General features: G+C 31.3%; 3 protein-coding genes across 6 annotated transcripts; 1 reads left to right on the forward strand and 2 right to left on the reverse strand.

Annotated features, from left to right (window-relative positions):
• The first annotated feature begins 927 nt into the window (after window positions 1-927).
• Window positions 928-5,865, forward strand: LOC109808300 (selenium-binding protein 1). 3 transcript variants are annotated; one of them, XM_083071467.1, is made up of 8 exons: window positions 928-1,170; window positions 1,779-1,974; window positions 2,145-2,372; window positions 2,744-2,975; window positions 3,168-3,275; window positions 3,382-3,654; window positions 4,399-4,711; window positions 5,490-5,865. In XM_083071467.1, the coding sequence occupies exons 1-7, from the start codon at window positions 1,062-1,064 to the stop codon at window positions 4,678-4,680; spliced, it is 1,428 nt and encodes a 475-aa protein (XP_082927593.1). In that variant the 5' UTR covers window positions 928-1,061; the 3' UTR covers window positions 4,681-4,711; window positions 5,490-5,865. The 3 variants fall into 3 exon arrangements, with proteins under 3 accessions (XP_082927593.1, XP_082927594.1, XP_020226820.1); XM_083071468.1 differs by having other exon boundaries at window positions 5,493-5,865; XM_020371231.3 differs by lacking the exon at window positions 5,490-5,865 and having other exon boundaries at window positions 929-1,170; window positions 4,399-4,826.
• A 2,326-nt stretch (window positions 5,866-8,191) lies between these two features.
• On the reverse strand, window positions 8,192-11,117 carry LOC109808322 (Putative methyltransferase family protein). Of its 2 annotated transcripts, none has more exons than XM_020371261.3 (9): window positions 10,903-11,117; window positions 10,679-10,819; window positions 10,536-10,598; window positions 10,373-10,439; window positions 10,179-10,279; window positions 9,917-9,961; window positions 9,527-9,826; window positions 9,272-9,374; window positions 8,192-8,943 (listed from the first exon to the last, which is right to left on the reverse strand). In XM_020371261.3, the coding sequence occupies exons 1-9, from the start codon at window positions 10,921-10,923 to the stop codon at window positions 8,861-8,863; spliced, it is 924 nt and encodes a 307-aa protein (XP_020226850.1). In that variant the 5' UTR covers window positions 10,924-11,117; the 3' UTR covers window positions 8,192-8,860. The 2 variants fall into 2 exon arrangements, with proteins under 2 accessions (XP_020226850.1, XP_020226852.1); XM_020371263.3 differs by having other exon boundaries at window positions 10,679-10,816; window positions 10,903-11,107.
• Window positions 11,118-11,978: 861 nt separating this feature from the next.
• On the reverse strand, window positions 11,979-13,863 carry LOC109808915 (Exostosin family protein). The gene has a single exon (XM_020372100.3). The coding sequence runs from the start codon at window positions 13,785-13,787 to the stop codon at window positions 12,288-12,290; it is 1,500 nt and encodes a 499-aa protein (XP_020227689.1). The 5' UTR covers window positions 13,788-13,863; the 3' UTR covers window positions 11,979-12,287.
• Window positions 13,864-18,787: the final 4,924 nt, after the last annotated feature.

Genomic DNA, 18,787 nt, shown 5'->3' on the forward strand with positions numbered 1-18,787 from the left:
AAATTATAATTTTTATTAACCGGTAATGTTGAAGATAAAGATTCGTCCACCACTCCAATTGAAAATTCATCAGAATGACATTCTTTACGAAGAAAGTTATGTAGTGTTGCACATGCTAAAATTTATTCTAAACAACATTTTAAATTTTTTATAATTTGAGATTTAAAAAATTTTATTTATAAATTTATAAATAATTAAAAAAAATAGTGGACAACTACCCTGCTCTCTTATAATTAAATATGTCCCTTCATTTTATATTGGTATTTGAGTGAAAGTTTGTCTTTCATACACTTTTATTCATTTAAAATATCTTAGAAATTTACAAGCATAAACTAAGAGAATGAAATAGGAACAACAGTAACATATTATATATGAGCACTAATACAATATTATCGGTAAGAGAAAAAAAATGGAGAAGACATAAGCATAGAAAAAAAAAAGATGAAAAACTCACTTGAAAATTCTTGAAGCACTTGAAAAGTCACTTCAAACAATCTTCTAAAATTTGATGGGTTTGGATGGGATTGTTTTATGAATTTGGTATTTATAAATACCACTAAAAAGTTCTTCAAATTCTAATACAACAATCCTTTAAAATCTATATTTTTGGATATTAATGGATTGTTTTTAAGTTGTAAAAAATTTCAAATGAATACTAATAAATTTTAATAAACTCTTTAAAAAATCTTAAAAATTCAAATTAAATATCACTAAATTGAGTTTAAGTGATATAAAATTTTAATTAAATATCAATAAATTTTTTACTTAAAAAAAATCTTTAAAATCCTAAATCCCATTAATATCGAGAGGTTGCAATGAGTATGGAGGATTTGATACATCCAGCCTGGACATGATTTCATGGAAATATGTACAAAGACGACATTGGTGACACTATACATACGAAACGCTTACGCGTGTGCAATGCTGTTTCTGTCTTCATTTCTGTTTTGTTTGCACGTGAAATCTGAATACCATCTTCATCACAAATCACCTTCTTCTTAAGAGGCTAAGGCCGTGAATACCGAAGAGAAAAAAGATCAGAGAGAGAGAGAGAGAGAGAGATGAGTAACGGGCATGGATGCTGCAAATCAGGGCCAGGCTATGCTTCCCCACTGGAAGCCATGTCTGGTCCCAGAGAGTCTCTCATTTATGTCACCGCCGTCTACGCAGGTACCCTACTCCTCCTTCTCACTCTTTTTCTTATCTTTTCTTTTCACTGCCTCTCCATTAAGATCAAACTAAATTTCATTGTCAAAAAATACTTTTTTTGTTGCTATTATCACTCTTTTAGAGTGGACTCAAGGACCCAAATTTTTTTTGCCAAATAATTAAATTATTCTCTGCGAGTTTCATATCTCGTTTCTGCTTATAATATTGATGATGAAACCCAACTGAACAGAACTTCGGCAGCTCCTTCTTTTGACTCCCCTCCTGTGTCAACTAGGCTCTGCGTTTCAATTAACTGATTTTGTTTAGTGTATGATAGTGGTAAGGTTAGAATTTAGGATGTTCTGCATGTTATCTAAATTTTCAATTACTACTCACTAGACCTGTTTAAAGAGAAACTATTTGCTGGTTTGTACTGTATAATTTTTAACTAGTTTGTATATAACATGCAATTAAATATTATTCAAAATTTTAAATATATGTCATAAAAAATTAGTTCGAATCATAAACACTTGTAGAATTGGGCCTACAAGGTTGGTTTCAATTAAAGTCTATTAGAACGTCTGCAACCTGGTGATTTCATTGTTGATTTTTGCTTCAATACGATACAGGCACCGGAATAGAGAAGCCTGACTATTTGGCCACAGTGGACGTAGATCCAAACTCTCCAACTTATTCCAAAGTAATCCATAGGCTACCTGTTCCGTATTTGGGTGATGAATTGCATCACACTGGCTGGAATTCATGCAGCTCTTGCCATGGGGACCCATCAGCAGAGCGACGATTTCTGATCGTGCCTGCACTCGTGTAAGGCCCTAAATGCTTACTTTCACTCAACAATGTAAATATAAATGACAATTGATTGATAATTACAAGAGAAACAACCAACAAGTATAATACAGTTCAAAGATAGTTGACTTCCTTAAACATGTTGAGGACACTTCACATTATAAACTCTACTTTTTATGATATTTCAGATCAGGTCGCGTATATGTGGTTGATGTGAAAACAAATCCAAGGGCTCCATCTTTGCACAAAGTTGTTGAGCCTGCGGATATCGAACAGAAGACTGGGTTAGCTTATCCACACACATCGCACTGCCTTGCTTCTGGTGACATAATGATCTCGTGTCTTGGAGATAAAGATGGAAGTGCTGCAGGCAACGGATTTCTTCTTCTTGATTCAGAGTTTAATGTGAAAGGAAGGTATTCCTCTAGATATTTGATTGAGAAATGCAATAATGCTAAATGGCATGTCTAAAATACTCCCTGTGTCTTTCATTATTTATCTCTGCATGTGCTTGTTCTCTGACTTTGTTAGAGGCTCTAGTTGACATGCTTATTTTGAGTTTAGGTGAAATGGGGTCAATCATTTATTGAAAAAAAAAAATGCTGATATATTAAGAGTCTTGTAAAGTTGTTTACTACATAGAATCATTTAATAATTGCTCATGCATTGAACATTGCATGAAGTCACATCATTGGCAAGAATTCTATTTGGAACTGCTTATGTAGTTAGCATTTCAGTATCATATTTTCTAATCATAGTATATCGTATCCTGCTTCACATTGGGTAGGTGGGAGAAACCAGGGCACAGTCCACTATTTGGGTATGACTTTTGGTACCAGCCACGCCACAATACTATGATTAGCACATCATGGGGTGCTCCTAGTGCTTTTACGAAGGGTTTTAACTTACAGCATGTCTCTGATGGATTATACGGAAGGCATCTCCATGTATATAGCTGGCCTGGGGGCGAACTGAGACAAACACTGGACCTTGGTGATTCAGGACTGTTACCCTTAGAGGCAAGTTATTAGCATAATCTAGGGAGATGTTTAACATGCATTTATTTTATCCTTTTAACTGTGTGTATTTGAAGCCTGTTTACTACCTGTGTGATTTAACTATGACAGTACTTTCCCCATTTCCTCTTGCTTGTAATTTGAACCCATATGCAAAAGTTGTCATATTTTATAACCAAGGTACCCTAAATGCAGATAAGGTTCTTACATGATCCTGCTAAAGATACAGGCTTTGTTGGGAGTGCATTGACAAGTAACATGATACGGTTTTTTAAGACCCAAGATGGATCATGGGGCCATGAGGTATATCAAAAAGGATATTTAATATATATTTTCTTATGGTCAGTATATGTGCTTCAACCAAGGGTATATATAACAATAATACTTATAGACTGAGCTTACTTTGCAGGTTTCCATATCAGTGAAACCACTGAAAGTGCAAAACTGGATTCTTCCTGAAATGCCTGGGCTTATAACTGATTTTCTGATTTCTCTGGATGATCGGTTTTTGTACTTTGTAAACTGGCTTCACGGGGATATAAGACAGTATAACATTGAGGACCTTAAAAATCCTAAACTGACTGGACAAGTATGGGTTGGTGGACTTCTCCAGAAAGGAAGTCCTATAGTAGCTATAACAGATGATGGTGAAACATGGCAACCAGAAGTGCCAGAGATTCAGGTTATTGCAATCTGAATGCCCTATAGTAACTTATTGCATAATACATGTTAGGAGTTGAAAATGGAGAGGAGTGAAATATTACTATTAGTAATAATACTTAGTAGTCATTGCTTTTAAAGATTGCAATTGCACTTAATATGGGTAAATCAATAATTTCTTAGCAAAGCATGTGAGTGAATTAATTGATTCTTGTAAATATTTTGATTGATTCCGTAGGACTGCACTCGCATTCTTGTTTTGATTGTTCATGTAAATTTTACTCGGTATGTATGCAGAGATAGTTCAATAGTCACTTCATGTTCACCTTGTCTATATAAAGTTCGCATGAATGTAGCATGTTTGTTTACAATGTTATTTATTCAAATATAGTTTCACCAAATTATTCACTCAGGTGGTGAAACGAGATCTCGTAAGTCAAAATTCACTAGCATGTAATCTTCCTTTGTATTATGGTGGTACCGTTTTATCTCTAAAAGCAAATGTACAAGTTTCACATTTTAACCTTCTGGGATCAAAATAAATTTCCTGCAAATGAACAAAGTCAAAAGAACAAGCAGATAGACCTGTTTGTGTTGTCACTGTTGAGAAATTGTCTTCTTGTATTAGTCACAATGTCCTAGTGAGGCAATGGCATGTTGCCATTTATGCATTCAAACCCTTTTTTTAGAACACCAATATTACATCTGATGCATGGATTTATTCTTACGCAATGGTTGATGTTAACAGTAACACATTCCTTTTCAGGGGAAAAAGTTGAGAGGGGGACCTCAGATGATTCAATTGAGTTTAGATGGGAAGAGGCTGTATGCTACCAACTCATTATTTAGCACATGGGACAAGCAATTTTATCCTGATCTTGTCCAGAAAGGCTCCCACATACTACAGATTGATGTTGATACTGAGAAGGGTGGCCTGAAAATCAACCCCAACTTCTTTGTGGACTTTGGAGCTGAGCCAGATGGTCCTTCTCTTGCCCATGAGATGAGATATCCTGGTGGTGACTGTACTTCAGATATATGGGTTTAAGAAGACGTGTCATTATCACCCTTTAATAAAGGTATCTATCATGTGGTTTTAAACTTGTAATAAGATATGTTATAATGCTCTTGTGGATCTTCAACATTTTGAAGACAGTTTGCAATTGCATAAATATATTAAGCTCGTTTCCATAACCTCTTTGTCTGTAGTTATTTCTACCTTTGTGGTTACCCCCAACTTAATAATACATGTGTGAACAAATTGGTCCATGCTCGTTTAATCCAAATAAAAACGAATTAGAGAAGAGGAAAATACCAACAAAAAAAAAAACGATACTGAGGTGTGTAGAATGATTAGCAGTCACAGCGATAAAATGTGTTTTTACCTGCTCAGGCTGTTATAATTGAATCTATGATTAGAACTTCAGTTTCTACATTTATGGCCAGGCTTGGATTTCAAAGAGATCAACTAGTTCTAAGGATAAGATAATACAGAGCAAAATAGCAAGTTAGTATATGATAAGTTTGTTGAATAACTTGTATGCGATTACGAACCAAGCATACCCCGATTTCTACAGTATCATATCATATCCAATTATAATTTTGAGACAATTTAAAAGTAATATACGCATCATGTTCTTTTTCTTCTCTTTGCGCCAGCTAGATGAAATTTACATGTATTGCATAACATAAATTTAAACAATTTACAAGTATTTGATGATCCTTGAACATGTATTAATTGCTGTTAACTATTGTGCATTATTTATTGTTGTGTTAGAATTTTGTTTTCTTCAAAACTACTTGCATGTTTGGAATGCCGTTTGAACTAACGCAAATGGAAATTTTTTCATTCCAAAGCAGAGAAGCAGCATTTGCTACTTTCACGTCAGATGGTCGTTTGATGATTTTTCACAATGAACCAAACACAGTGTGTTTATACTCGTACTCTTTGTATGCTTAAAAAAATGAAGAGGAAGAAAGTGCTTTGGAAACACAAAAAGACAAAAATAAAAACCTTATCTCGGGATAAATTACTGTTACATGATTAATTTTTACCTTATTTCGTAACTATAATTTTTAGTATATGAAAAATAATAATAATGTGTCACATAGAGATTTGAGATTATACAACTCTAGATCATGTAATAATTTATCTTATCTCACTGAGTGTGACGTGAAAAACAGAAAAAGCACACTAATAAAAAAAAAGTATTTGAAGCAGTTTTGGCGAATATTCATCGAGTGCTAGTGTGTAATAAGTTGATTTGATATTGGCATGAATGGGACTAAAGTTTTGTCCTCATTTCATTATTACTCATGAAATCGAAAGAACTCGGCAATTATACTCCGTTGACCGACAAAGATCAGTGGAAAATGTGCGTCGTGCGTAGTATATAATTGAGCGATGATATGTCAATATTTTTATATATTAAACATTTCATTAATCTTTACTTTTTCCTTTTCTTTTTATTACATTATTTTTCTGGTGAACTGCTATAATTTTATAAAACGGGGAGACAGGGGATATTGTCCTCAACTTAAAGGAAAGTTGTCCAGCAGACAAGGAAAGTAGTAAGAGGAAATTTCTATTTTATTCTCTTTATTTTCATTTTTTTTTGTGGGAGAAATATACATTTTAATCTCGTTTTTTTTTAATATAACAAACACAAAATAAAACTCATTTATGTTTCATTCCATTCTAATGCAATTATCAAATACTACCTTAGTTCAATTTAAATTATTTTTCATTTTGAAAATTCATTAATTTTTTCTGATATTATTTTTCCCTCTTGTATTTTCTTCTTTTTTTATATTAAATATATTTAATGGGTTTCTTAATTCTTTTATACAGAACTTTCATAATTTGAAATAACTAAAACAAATCATGTTTTTTGTTTTATTTTAGATGAAATTATCTTAAAAATTGTGGATTTGCAAAGATAAAATGTATAAAGACTAAAGAGTTCGTAAAAAGAAAATACACAAAAGTATAATTATTCTTAATCTTATAAATAAGACACCATTACTTCAGTAGCTCATCGTCTTCTTGATTGCATTCTCCTATGGACCCATTAGATGTGTATGAATGACTCGTCCATGACAACACTGTGATGCTGTAAAGATACCTTTTTGAACCTAATATGTAAAAAAACTTCATGTTTTCTTCCCAGAAATCATTTCCTCATTGAAATGATCCATTCTTTATTGCATTTATTATGGTCCATTTCCTAACATTAAAAACAGCATTTAGCAACCTGTCATTTTCATAGTATCTATAATATTATATACCGTATTATGGTCAATGGATGTTGAATCACTAGCGCACACCTCCTCCAATTCATTTTTTTTCGACCCAATCGAATGCAATTAATCTACACTATGATCAAAGGGTTCACGAATACGTTTCTGATGGCCTAATTCAAAGTAATTAGCATGACTAACAATGGAACTTAGAATCGTGTACCAAAATATACATCAAATGTTAGTCAAAAACTAAACTAAAAGCTGTATATAATTTTTCTTGCCATATACTAATTTTTTCCCAATATATAAAACTCTTTTCACTCTTTTACTTGTCTCTTTTTTATAAAATCATTCTAATTGTTAGTTTATTAATTATATATTCTCTAAAGTATTTTTATTTAATTAACTGTTTTTTTAAACAAAAGATAATAAATAATTTAAATTATTAATAAATTTAATACTCTTAAGTAAATTAATTAATTTTTAAATAGTGTAATTTAATTAAAAAGGTTTTGTAAATAGAAATGGAGGTAATATTTATTTACTCCGAGTATAATATATTTGGTGCATATTAGATTACCCCCTTTGGTTTTGTAGCACAACCTCATCTCGCTCATACTTGCACAATAAAATACAGAACAACTAAATACCATTTCGTTGACCTAGTTTATTTTAAGTGCCCTCATTCTGCTTGTCACTAATGGTGCTTCCACTAGCACCCGTTTCTAAAAACTAGTGTTATATATAGTGCTTCAACGTGGAAGGAAACAATAAACATCCAAGAATGGGTTCAGAATCTAACATTAGACTTGGGAATTTGAGCTGCCTCGTCCTATTTAGCTTTATGCATTTCAGCAGCACAGTGTTGTCATGCACGGGTCATTCATACACATGCAATGGTTCCATAGCCGAATGCAATCAAGAAGAAAATGAGCTGCTGAGGGGATCAGAAATAAGCCGAAGGTTTCTGGAGGAGACTTACATCTCCAGAGGAGCTCTCTCGAGAGATAAAGCAGTATGTAATGGTGGCGCCCCTGGTGAAGCTTACAGCAAAAGTGAAGGGTGTCTTCCTCCCCCGTCAAACCCTCCAAACAGAGGCTGCTCAAAATATTATCGTTGTAGGTCTGACTCTTGACTGCAGCCACACACTGATCTTTTAAGGTTGTTGAATTCACACAATCTGTCAGTTGTAGTTCTGAGTTTTTTTTTTAACTGCAGACTCATACAAAGATCTTATATTTGTTGGATTCACATATAATCTTTCTGTTGTTGATCATATTTCATGGGAGCTTTGGAATTTAAAATTACAAGACAAATTTCCTAATTATTTCTCTCGTTTTAATCCATTCTTTGATTCCTTAATATTTGCTGAGGGGCTAGCTCCAGCAATGCGCTTCATCCAATCAAAATAAATACAACAGCAACAAAAGTCTTATCTCATTAGGCATCAAGATAAATACATATAAGAATATATATATATATAGGGAGCATATCAAGTGAGAAGTTTTTATTGTGAGAAGGTGAGAAGGTGGAAATATAACCCTTAGATTAATCAAGTAAGAGAAAATTTGGGATTTAATCAAGTGAGAGAAAATTAATCTAAGGGTTATATTTCCACCTTCTCACCTTCTCACAATAAAAACTTCTCACTTGATACGCTCCCATATATATATATATATATATATATATATATATATATTTTCAATTGCCTACTAGAAAATACAATTGACCAAGAAAAACCAAGCCCAGTATAAGCAGAGACGTATAGCATGAAATGAGGGACAAGATTCGCTCCTGACTATACAGTTTCTACAACCGTTAACAAAACTCGCCCGCGTGAATGATCTCTCGATTGGATATAAACTGGCAACATGGCCAACCCATCATCACCCTTCCAACAGCCCCCTTTTCCATGCTTGGGCAAGCAATCATGAGAGCAAACAAACCGGGGATAGTTTGAATGTTGAAGGAAGAAAATACCAAGACTACTTGTATGCAAGCTTCCATACTTCACGGACATTAGATGAACCGTCTGTGATTACAGCAACCAGGCTACTAGTCATGACACCTGCACAAATAAAGGGCAATTATGACATCATGAGACCAGAACATTGACTGGTAAAAGGAAAGAGAAATAAACTGGTATAGAATCTAGTAAGGAAGGATGAAAACATATTCTGCATAGTTCACATTGCATAAGGTGACCAAGCTTTTGATGGTCTATAGCTTGTTGTGGAGAACCAATATGTTAAAAGGATCAGTATGGTTATGTTATTACAGCAAGTTGTTAGCATATCAAGGATACTACTTTTTATGATGCAACTGCAAAGCACATAACATACAAAATCGGAATAATGATCCAGCATGAATATAATTGCATGTCAGTACTAGCTCACCATCCTTTTCTACCACAGAGAGAAATCGCCGAGTTCCACCACCTACTCCAAAATAATACTTCTTTGCTGCCATGTACAAAACCCCATCAGGTTGTCGCAAGCACTGTGTATAAAACACATCAATAGATAAGCAAAACAATAGTTTTTTTAATTAAAATATATACATTATACACTGATAATTGTACTCACATTTACAATGCAATGACTCAACATAGAAATATAATTTTGCTCTTTTGTTGATGAACAAAACAATACCTTCTTGATAAGATTATAGAGACTTTGGAGACTGTTGATTGAGTAAACTGTCTCTGCCATCAAAATGAAGTCATAACCATCACCATGATTATGATCTGCATCTGTACTAACATGAGGGAGCAGCAGTTTATCAATTCCACTCCAGTCACCGGCAAAAAAGCGAACTTCTGCCTTGTCACAAATTGTTGAGTTGGATGATAACGCTTGAGATTCTCCAGAAAGATTTGCATTTAAATTAGGAATGGTAAGGCAACGTAGGACCTCAGCATTAAAGTCTTGAAAATGTACAGCAGCTGCACCCTAAAGCAACCATAATATGCACATTATTATATTTTTCAAAGTTAAGGATGCTAAAAGCAAACTACCAAAGCAATTGAATCATAGTTTCACCTCAAGCAATGCAAAGATTCCAGGCAGGCCGTGACCACATCCTACCTGAAAATCAAACATTGAAACTGAGAATTAGACGGACAGCTTTTCTACTAGGATATATATATACATGCTTTACATTTATCTTCCTAGTCAGTTTCCTCTACAGTGAGTAAATAAGGGGGTATCTAGTTATATAAAACAGCCAGAAACTAAACAACCTGACAATCAGTCATTTATCATACAGACAAATACTGAATCACCTGAAAAAAGAAAAGCACACCTCTAAAACCCGCTTCCCGCTAAATGAGATAAGCCCATTTTTAATATCTGAACAAAGGACTTTAATTAGATCAAGTGAACCTTCCCACAGCTTCAGTCCACCTAGGCCAAAGGGTACCAAAGTTGCAAACGATTCAGTCATCAACAAAACGAAAACGAATGAATAAACAAATGCAAGGAACAAAATGGCACTACCTTCATATTTCCCGGGAACTAAATCGGAGTTGGACAAACCAAAGACTTGTTGTGTATTCACCCGCCCCTGAGAATCGCCCATGAAAGAATATAAACAATAAAACTATACTATAATCTCCATTCAATTATTCAAAGAATTCGAAGGCAGAGAAAGAAGCAATACCTTTAACAATGTAACTCCGTCCAAATTTACAGAGTCCACGTTGTGTTTGACGGATGAAGGAGCCTAATTTTGCAGGAAAAAAAAAAAAAGCAAAATTAAAAACGGCGGCGTATCAAATATTGCGAAAGGCGAACGAAGAATACCTCAGAAGCGATGACTTCAACGCACGGAGGAGGAAGTGTAGCAGGAACTTGTTGTGCGGCATCGTCGAAGATTCCGAAACCCGAAGCGGAGGAAGAGAATAACTGAAACGTCTCCGAACTCAGTTTCTGAGCATTGCCCTGCTTTAATGAGGAAACAAAATTTGAAACTATTGTTTTGAGGTGATAACAATCAAACTGAAGAAGAAAGAGTCATTCGTCGAGACCTCAGAGTTCGCCGCCGCCATTCTTCACTCTTCTTCCTTCTTTCGTGTAACGTTTTTTTTCTTCTTTGTTCTTTCTTATTCCTCTCAGTTTTTGAACAGTTTTTTTCTCTCTCTCTCTTAAGTTTGTCTTTGTTTTTTGGGCTTTGAGGTGTGTTCAAAGCCCATAAGTAAATTTTGGGTTGGACAAAACGACGTTGGGCCTACCCCGCGCCCTTAAATACTCCACATGTTTTTTATTATAAAAAAAAACTGATTTCACGTGTATTAAAAAAAAATTAGTTGTATACATTAAATCTCATTCAATCAAAAAATAATCCTTATTTTATAAAAAATTAGATTGAACCATATATTCTAACATATTATTTAGAATATATCACTAATGAACGTGAAATTTTTAATAATATGATACATAAGGGATATATTTTAAAACTAAAGCTTAAAAAAGAGAAAAACAAATTAATATTTTGAAAACTAAAAAATGACCGTAATTTTTAAAATTATATCTAAAAAAACACCTAGCTTAAATTATAATTTTTGGTGTAAAATTTTTTTAACTTATTGAAGCTAAAAAAGTAATTTATTCATCTTTTCTACTCTTGTTTACCGGAGCTAATGGATGGAGAGAGAAAAGAAAGTTAAAGATTACTTTGACTACGTGACATTGTTTGCGGAAAGGAAATTGGACTGTGTGCCTCTTTTAGAAAGAAAATAAAAGAGCAGTAATGGATTGGTGTCTTTATGTGATACTCGTGGAATGTGACCTTAATTGCAGGCGATAATACGGGAGTTGGGGTCTACTGGTTCAATGCCCCATCTATGACCGTTACTAGAGTGACGGTGTCAGCACAAGGTTATGCCATTCACATGCATCCTATGCCCATATGCTCATGTCTTTCAACACCAGCCTCTCATACTAAACAATGTCCTTCAGTAAATCCAAGGTAACTCACTGTCGGCAATAGTAATTCCAGAGAACATACCACACACAGAAGGGTAAAAATATTGCCACATACTTGTAATATTGTTGTTATGGTTGAGATAATGATGTTCTACTTATAAGTTATCACAAGCCAAGGTGAAAAAAGCTTTACTGTTATTTACTTGGTGGCAGAGCACTAAACCATATTGCTTTTTGTTGCCTGACTTTCATTTTAGAACTCACATAGAAATTTCATGTATCATTGCAACCAGATTTCCTTATTTGTAGACCAAGAAAGAAAGCATAACGAATAAATCAGAAAAGCCAGAATACCCCCAAAATAAACAAAAAAAAAAAGGTGTGACCCGGGATTCTCTTTAGGGAATTTGTTTAACTATGAAATATGAATGTTATTTTTTATGACTAATATCATGAAACGATATGTGCCTATAATATATGTCTTGTTTTAGGTGTAATTATCTGAAAATGTAAACCTATAATGGTCTTCATCTGCAAAACCAATGCTAGGATTACTCCCGCTCCTTATTGCTTCCCTCACCTCCTCTATCCTCTCAAGTATTCCTTTCACTGCTAAATCAAACGCATCTTCAAAGTAACCCAACTTATACCTAGGATCTGCATAAACAATATTTGGAACTATCTTTATAACCTCCTCTCTCATTGCAAACACCTCACCCTTCGGAATCCCCAGCAACACCTCTTCCAAACTCACATTCCATTGCTTTACATCCTTCACAGGTATATACACAGAGTAACTAGTCCTATTCTTGGGCAAATGCCACTTGTACTGCGAATAAGCAGTGCCAGGACTAAAGAAAACGGGAATACAACCAGCCAGCATGGAATCAAAAATGGATCTTCTGGTGTAGGAGTCACCCCAAGGCTGCAAACAGAACACAGAACTTTCAAACACCTTCATGACATTGGTGGGGTCGTCACACTTTTCCGCACCATGGCTGCAGTCAACGAATTTGCACAAACTCGAAGCTCTGCATTGGTCTATAATCTTACCCCTGATGGAGCCATCACGTTCAAACCTTGGAGCACCAGTGAAAGCAAACAAGTGAGGACGCTTCTGGTGCCTGATTTTCCTCTGCCACAATGAAACTTGTGTGTCCTTGGAGGGGTGGAAAGAAGTAGGGTAGGGTATTGCATAGTCGTTTCTCCAGGAACCAGCTTCAACTGCTAACATGGACATGTTCATTGATTCGGGTAAAAATCTGAACTTGGTACCCCAATCTGAGTCATTATCACTTTGTCTCCTGAAATCCCAAGCAATTCTCCCTGCAACAAGGAAATGGTCTCTCCCCCACATTCTCCCCCATTCGGGTCTTTCTGCAAGCCATTTAAGAAGATCTCGACCAGAGGAATCCCTCTCTGTGAGATTAGAATGATAAAGAAAGCGACTGACGTCAAGACCAGCGTAAAACGGCACAAAAATTGCAGATGCGAAGGAAGAATCGTTGGTCAAGCACTCATATTTTTTCATCCTGTTGTGAAAAATGACCTCCAACGTAAACTGGTTGGTGGCGTACCAACTCTGGTTTGAAAATTGAGGCCCAAAACCCAAGTTTTGAAGATAGGGACACATGTTGGGTGTGTCAGAGCCAATGGTGAGGACATGGCAGTTTTTAAGGTAATAATCGTTGAAGCGGGAAGGGAGTTTGTGAATGTAGACATAGCGGCCAATGCAGGAATCTGGATTAGGGTTTTGGGTGGATGGGTTGAGAGAGAATGAGAGCGCATGGTTGGGGCCATGAAAGGTTGCGAAGTCAAAGCATAGGAGGAAAGAGCAGAGGAGAAAGGAGAAGAGAAAGGCGAAGCAGAGGTAGTGATTGTCGTAGAAAGTTCTGGTTGGTTTTTCTTTTTCCATTTCAGATTTCAGGTTCTGAGAGTGATGATCATATTCAATATTCATGTACATTGCCATGCCATTCATATTCATGAAAGACACAGACGTAGTAAAATTTAAAGACTTGCTCTTGCTCTTGCTCTTGCCCCATCAATCACCCTACCAAACGTCCGTTACTTTGTCGGCCAAAATATGCTTTCAATGTTTAAAAGATTAATTTTATATTTTATTTTTTTACCAAAATTAATCTTTTTAACATTTATAATTTAAATAAAAAGTTAATGTTAGTCTTTTGTCACAACTGGTAGCTTAATTTTTTACATAGATAGATTGAGTTTACTATACACTATAAACTTTAGTTTATTGTAAAAAGAATTATAATAAGGACATTAGTATATAATTTTTTAACAAATTCAATAATTAATGGACTCACCGACAACATTTAGAGAAAAAAAATGTCAAAATAATTTTTTTTAATTAACACAATGATAAAAATACGTAAAATTTGAAGAATTTATACGTACAATTTCAAAAATTAAATAATAAAATTCACAAAATCGTGAATTAAATATAAGTGACAGAAAAACATATAGCTAAATAAAAACATATTAATAACAAAATCCATAATTATATTTTTTGCATAAATACTCGCTGCTAGAAATAATATTATTCAAATCAAGGCAGCAAAACTCTATCTTTTTATAGTTAAGACAAATCTATACATAAGTACTCAATCTTATCATGATTTAGAAGTGTACAAGAGACAATTTTTTGATTGGATCATTTAAACATGTAACCAACAGAGGTTGGAATATATAAGAAAGGATTGGGTCAACCCGCTATCTTCTATCTGATATAATATATTTTTATTAAAATTATATATAGTTACGTTAGAGCATCTGCAATGGGGTTGTTTATAAGCAACTCTCTGTGTCATATCACTGCTAAATTAGTTCTGACTCACTTTATGGATTGCTTAAATTTTAGCAGAGTTGCTTCTACAAGCAACTCTGCTAAAATTTAAGCTAAGCAACTCTGCTAAAATTTAAGCAACTCATAAAGTGGGTTAGAGCTGATGTGGCAGTTATGTGATACAGGGAGTTGCTTATAAGCAACCCCATTGTAGATGCTCTTATAGAATAAGAGATGTTTAAAATATATTTAAATGTGCATTTATTAATAGATATTGATAGAATTTATAATTATATTTAATATTTTGTTTGGTGAAAGAGGAGAAATCAAAGGGAATGGAAGAGAATGTATGATAATTAATTTGATAAGAAAAATAGCGAAATTTTTAGTTGTTTAGTATAGTAAAATTAGATTAAAAAATAGAGAAAAATTAGTATTTTATTACATTTAACCATTATTTAGTAGAATGAAAAAAAATATATTAATGTATAGAAGTTTTTTTTTCTTCTAAAATTCGTAAAATCTCTTATTTTTAAGGGGTATTTTTTTATGGGACTTAAATCTGTTTATTCTCCAATCCTTATAAATCACTGTCTCTAAACAATTTAATTTTTTTTAATTCTCTATAAATCATCTTTTTTTATTTTCTAATTCACTTTAAATCATTATCTCTAAACATACTCCAAAGCATCATTAATGAGCATATAGATTGATGCCTTTAATGGTTATCTTTTATAATAAAGTAAGTTACACTGGCTCTAATTCAAAACTTGTGGGATGGCATACAATTTTTTTAAAGGTTTACAATGGTTTTTTTTTATAGGAGAACATAATTCAATGTTTTTCAAATAGTTAAAAGGACTAGTATAATACAAAAGAAGTATTAAAGTCATGCTTTTAAGCGATAAAGGGGAATTAGTGTAGGATAATAATGACAGAACGGGTTAAGCTAGACAAACTGTCTCAAACTTGTCGATTAAAATATATAAGATTTGGGCGCTACATTTTCAATTTCAATAAAATGTAATTCTTTTTAGCTCAATCTTATAAACTTTGTGTTATAGTCAGGTTTGAGTCAAATTAATCCAATTGATTTGAACTTTTCATTTTATTTTTAAATTTTAATGTGAGAAAATGAAACTAAAAAAAGTTTATAAGACTTAAAAATAGCTATTAATTCATTGTGTTAAGCTTTCATTTGTGGTTGTCAACAAAAATAATTCATTTGTTTAACATAGGTTTTGATATTTGATATTGAAAAATTATTCTATAAGTTCCTATAATTTTTCAAAATTTTAATTACATATCTTCGATTAAAAACACTTTACAAATATCCTTATAATTTAAAAATCTTATAATTAAATCCTTCACTCACAAATCTTGATAAAATTTTGTTAGCTTATGTTGACTGAATTGTTAATATTTTATTAATATGCAAATTATCCTTTTAATTTCATTTATTTTAAATACTTAAAATTAAGTCCCTAATTTTAATATGATAATTATATATAAAAAAAAACAGGATTCATTTCACATTAAGATTTAAACTATATCTCAGACTTTGAACTCTAAGATATTTTTTTTATTTGCATCTATTTATAAAGATTAATAAAAGCTAAAACTTTTATTTGGATAACCTAAATTTTTATTTGATATTTTTTAATTCATAAACATAGTTCACTTAATATTCAAAAAGACAATTAAAAATTAATCTACGTTCACAAGACTTACCTTTTATTGATCAAATATTATTTTAGTATTTTTATTTAATATTTTAATTTGTACAATACACAAAATAAATATTGATTTTATACAATTAAATTCAATAGAAAAATATTTTATAAAACATATGTAAATAAATATTAAAAAAAAATTTCACTTAAGATAATTATATTAATTTACATATAAAGATGATATAATATTCAAAATAATATATTTTAAGCTATGTAATACATGTGATAAATATTTATTTTATGTAGTTATAATTTATAATAAATAATTATTTTTGAATATTTAAGTTACACAATAATTAAAATTTATAATAAATAAATACTTTAAAATATATAAATTATATTTTAGATTTATAATAAATAATTTATGTTGTAATACAAAATTATAACATAATTTAGTTTGAAGTGATTTTAAAAATTGTGTAAAATTTAAATTACGCAGAGAAAATAATTCATTTTTTTCAAAAGAAATTCTTAAATTTTTTAACTATGATATACTATTTTTATTTATAAATTCAAATATTTAAAATAATTATTTATTATAAATCATAACTCTATAAAATAAATAGACTGAAATGCTAATTAATTTTTAATATTATATCATCTTTCCATATCAATCATTATAATTATCTTAAATGTTACTATTTTTGAATAGTTATTTACGTGTAGATAATATAGTCATAAAAATATTTTATACGTTGATTTAAATTAATAAGATAAAATATTAAATAATTTTAATTTTTTTAAAGATTTATAAATTTAATTTATGCATTAATAATTTTGAATTTAACAGTTGAATTAATAAAATTTAATGTAAAATATGAATTATTGAATTAAGTAAGTATAAGTAGATTTATTTTTGAAATAAATGAGAAAAAAATCAAAGATTTTACTTAATCGTTTATATTGAAAATTCTATTTGTTTATTTCGTACTTTTCACTCAATGATAAAATAGATAAGATTTTACAGGATCAAATTTTGTAAGAGTTAAAATATGATGGAAGAAATTAAAAAAAAAAAAAAAGTAAATAAAAATGCATAGAATAGGATATTTAAAAGAAAGTGAGCTTTAAATGCATATTTATTATTAGATATTAAAGAAAGGACAATGAATTTTAATGATATCATTAATAAGTATTTAAATTCATGCATTCATATCGCTTATAATTTCCTCTTTTTTTATATTATAAAACATAATTTAGAATGAATTGGTGATACTTTTTATAAGGTACTCTATAATTTTTATAAAATATAAATTTTAGTTCTCATTTTTGTCCCTATTAAATATTGTGAGAATGTGTTTTTTTCTCTTACCTTTTAAACTCTCAAATTGCCATTTATCATCTTTATTAATATAGAAAAATAATCTTTATATTCTCATTGAAATTCAATGATAAGTAAGAAAAGTAAAATTAGTAAATCATGATTTTATTTTATAAATACAATAAAATCGATTAAGATAATTCATAATAGTACTATAATTTAAAAAATAAATTGAATTCAGTCTCATCCTAAACTAACATGTTAGGTGTAAAATTGTTACTATTTTTTTTCTTATATATAAGACTCAATTATCTAATTCACTAACATTAAAAAAATACTTTATTTAGTTTAAAAAGCTTCCTATGTGTAAGTTTTCAACCCATTGCTTCTTCTTAAAATATTTCCCCTGTCTCTCTTTCTTTCTCTCAACCTTGAGTGCTCTTTAATACTCAAAGTCTAGAATAATTTGTTTTTTCTCGTAATTAACTAGAGTGCATATTCTTTAAAAAAACTTATAATTGATATATTTCACGAAATTAATATAACATGCTTTAATTAAGGTTATTTTAATTTAAAAATATTTGATGTATAAAATTTTTTTGTCTTATAAAATAATAAGTAATTATTTTAAGTTAGAACTTATAAATAATAACGGAGGTAGTATTTATTATAATTTTTTTTTCATTTATTTGAAAGACATGGTACAATTGGATTATAAAAAGAGTATATCCTTATACATGACTACACAATCCTTGTGTTTAATTAGGCCTAATCAAAGAAATCTAGCCCACCTAAAAATCGAGCATTTTGAACCCAATTTGAGTAAGGCGGATGACTTTTATCGAGTGCTCAGTTTTCTCGGGTACAATCGGCTTAAAGCAGTTAGACTCTATTTAGGAATTTATTCATCCAACGTATCCGAACACGATCAATTATAACTAGAGTTAATCACTTATATATTATTAAGGTAAAAAATTATACATTGACAACCAATTATATATTTTAATTGTGTCATATTATTGTAAACACATTTACTTTTAACAGTGACATAACACAATTAAAATATATAATTAATTGTCAATGTAAAAAAACTTTACGTTAACAATGTATAGGTGATTAACTCTTATAACTATCTTAAAATAAAATAATCTAGCTATAAAAGCTTCCTATGTGTAAGTTTCTAATCC

The sequence above is a fragment of the Cajanus cajan genome, chromosome 3 (assembly GCF_000230855.2).
Source record: "Cajanus cajan strain Asha chromosome 3, NIPB_CcT2T_4, whole genome shotgun sequence".
Lineage (NCBI taxonomy): Eukaryota > Viridiplantae > Streptophyta > Magnoliopsida > Fabales > Fabaceae > Cajanus > Cajanus cajan.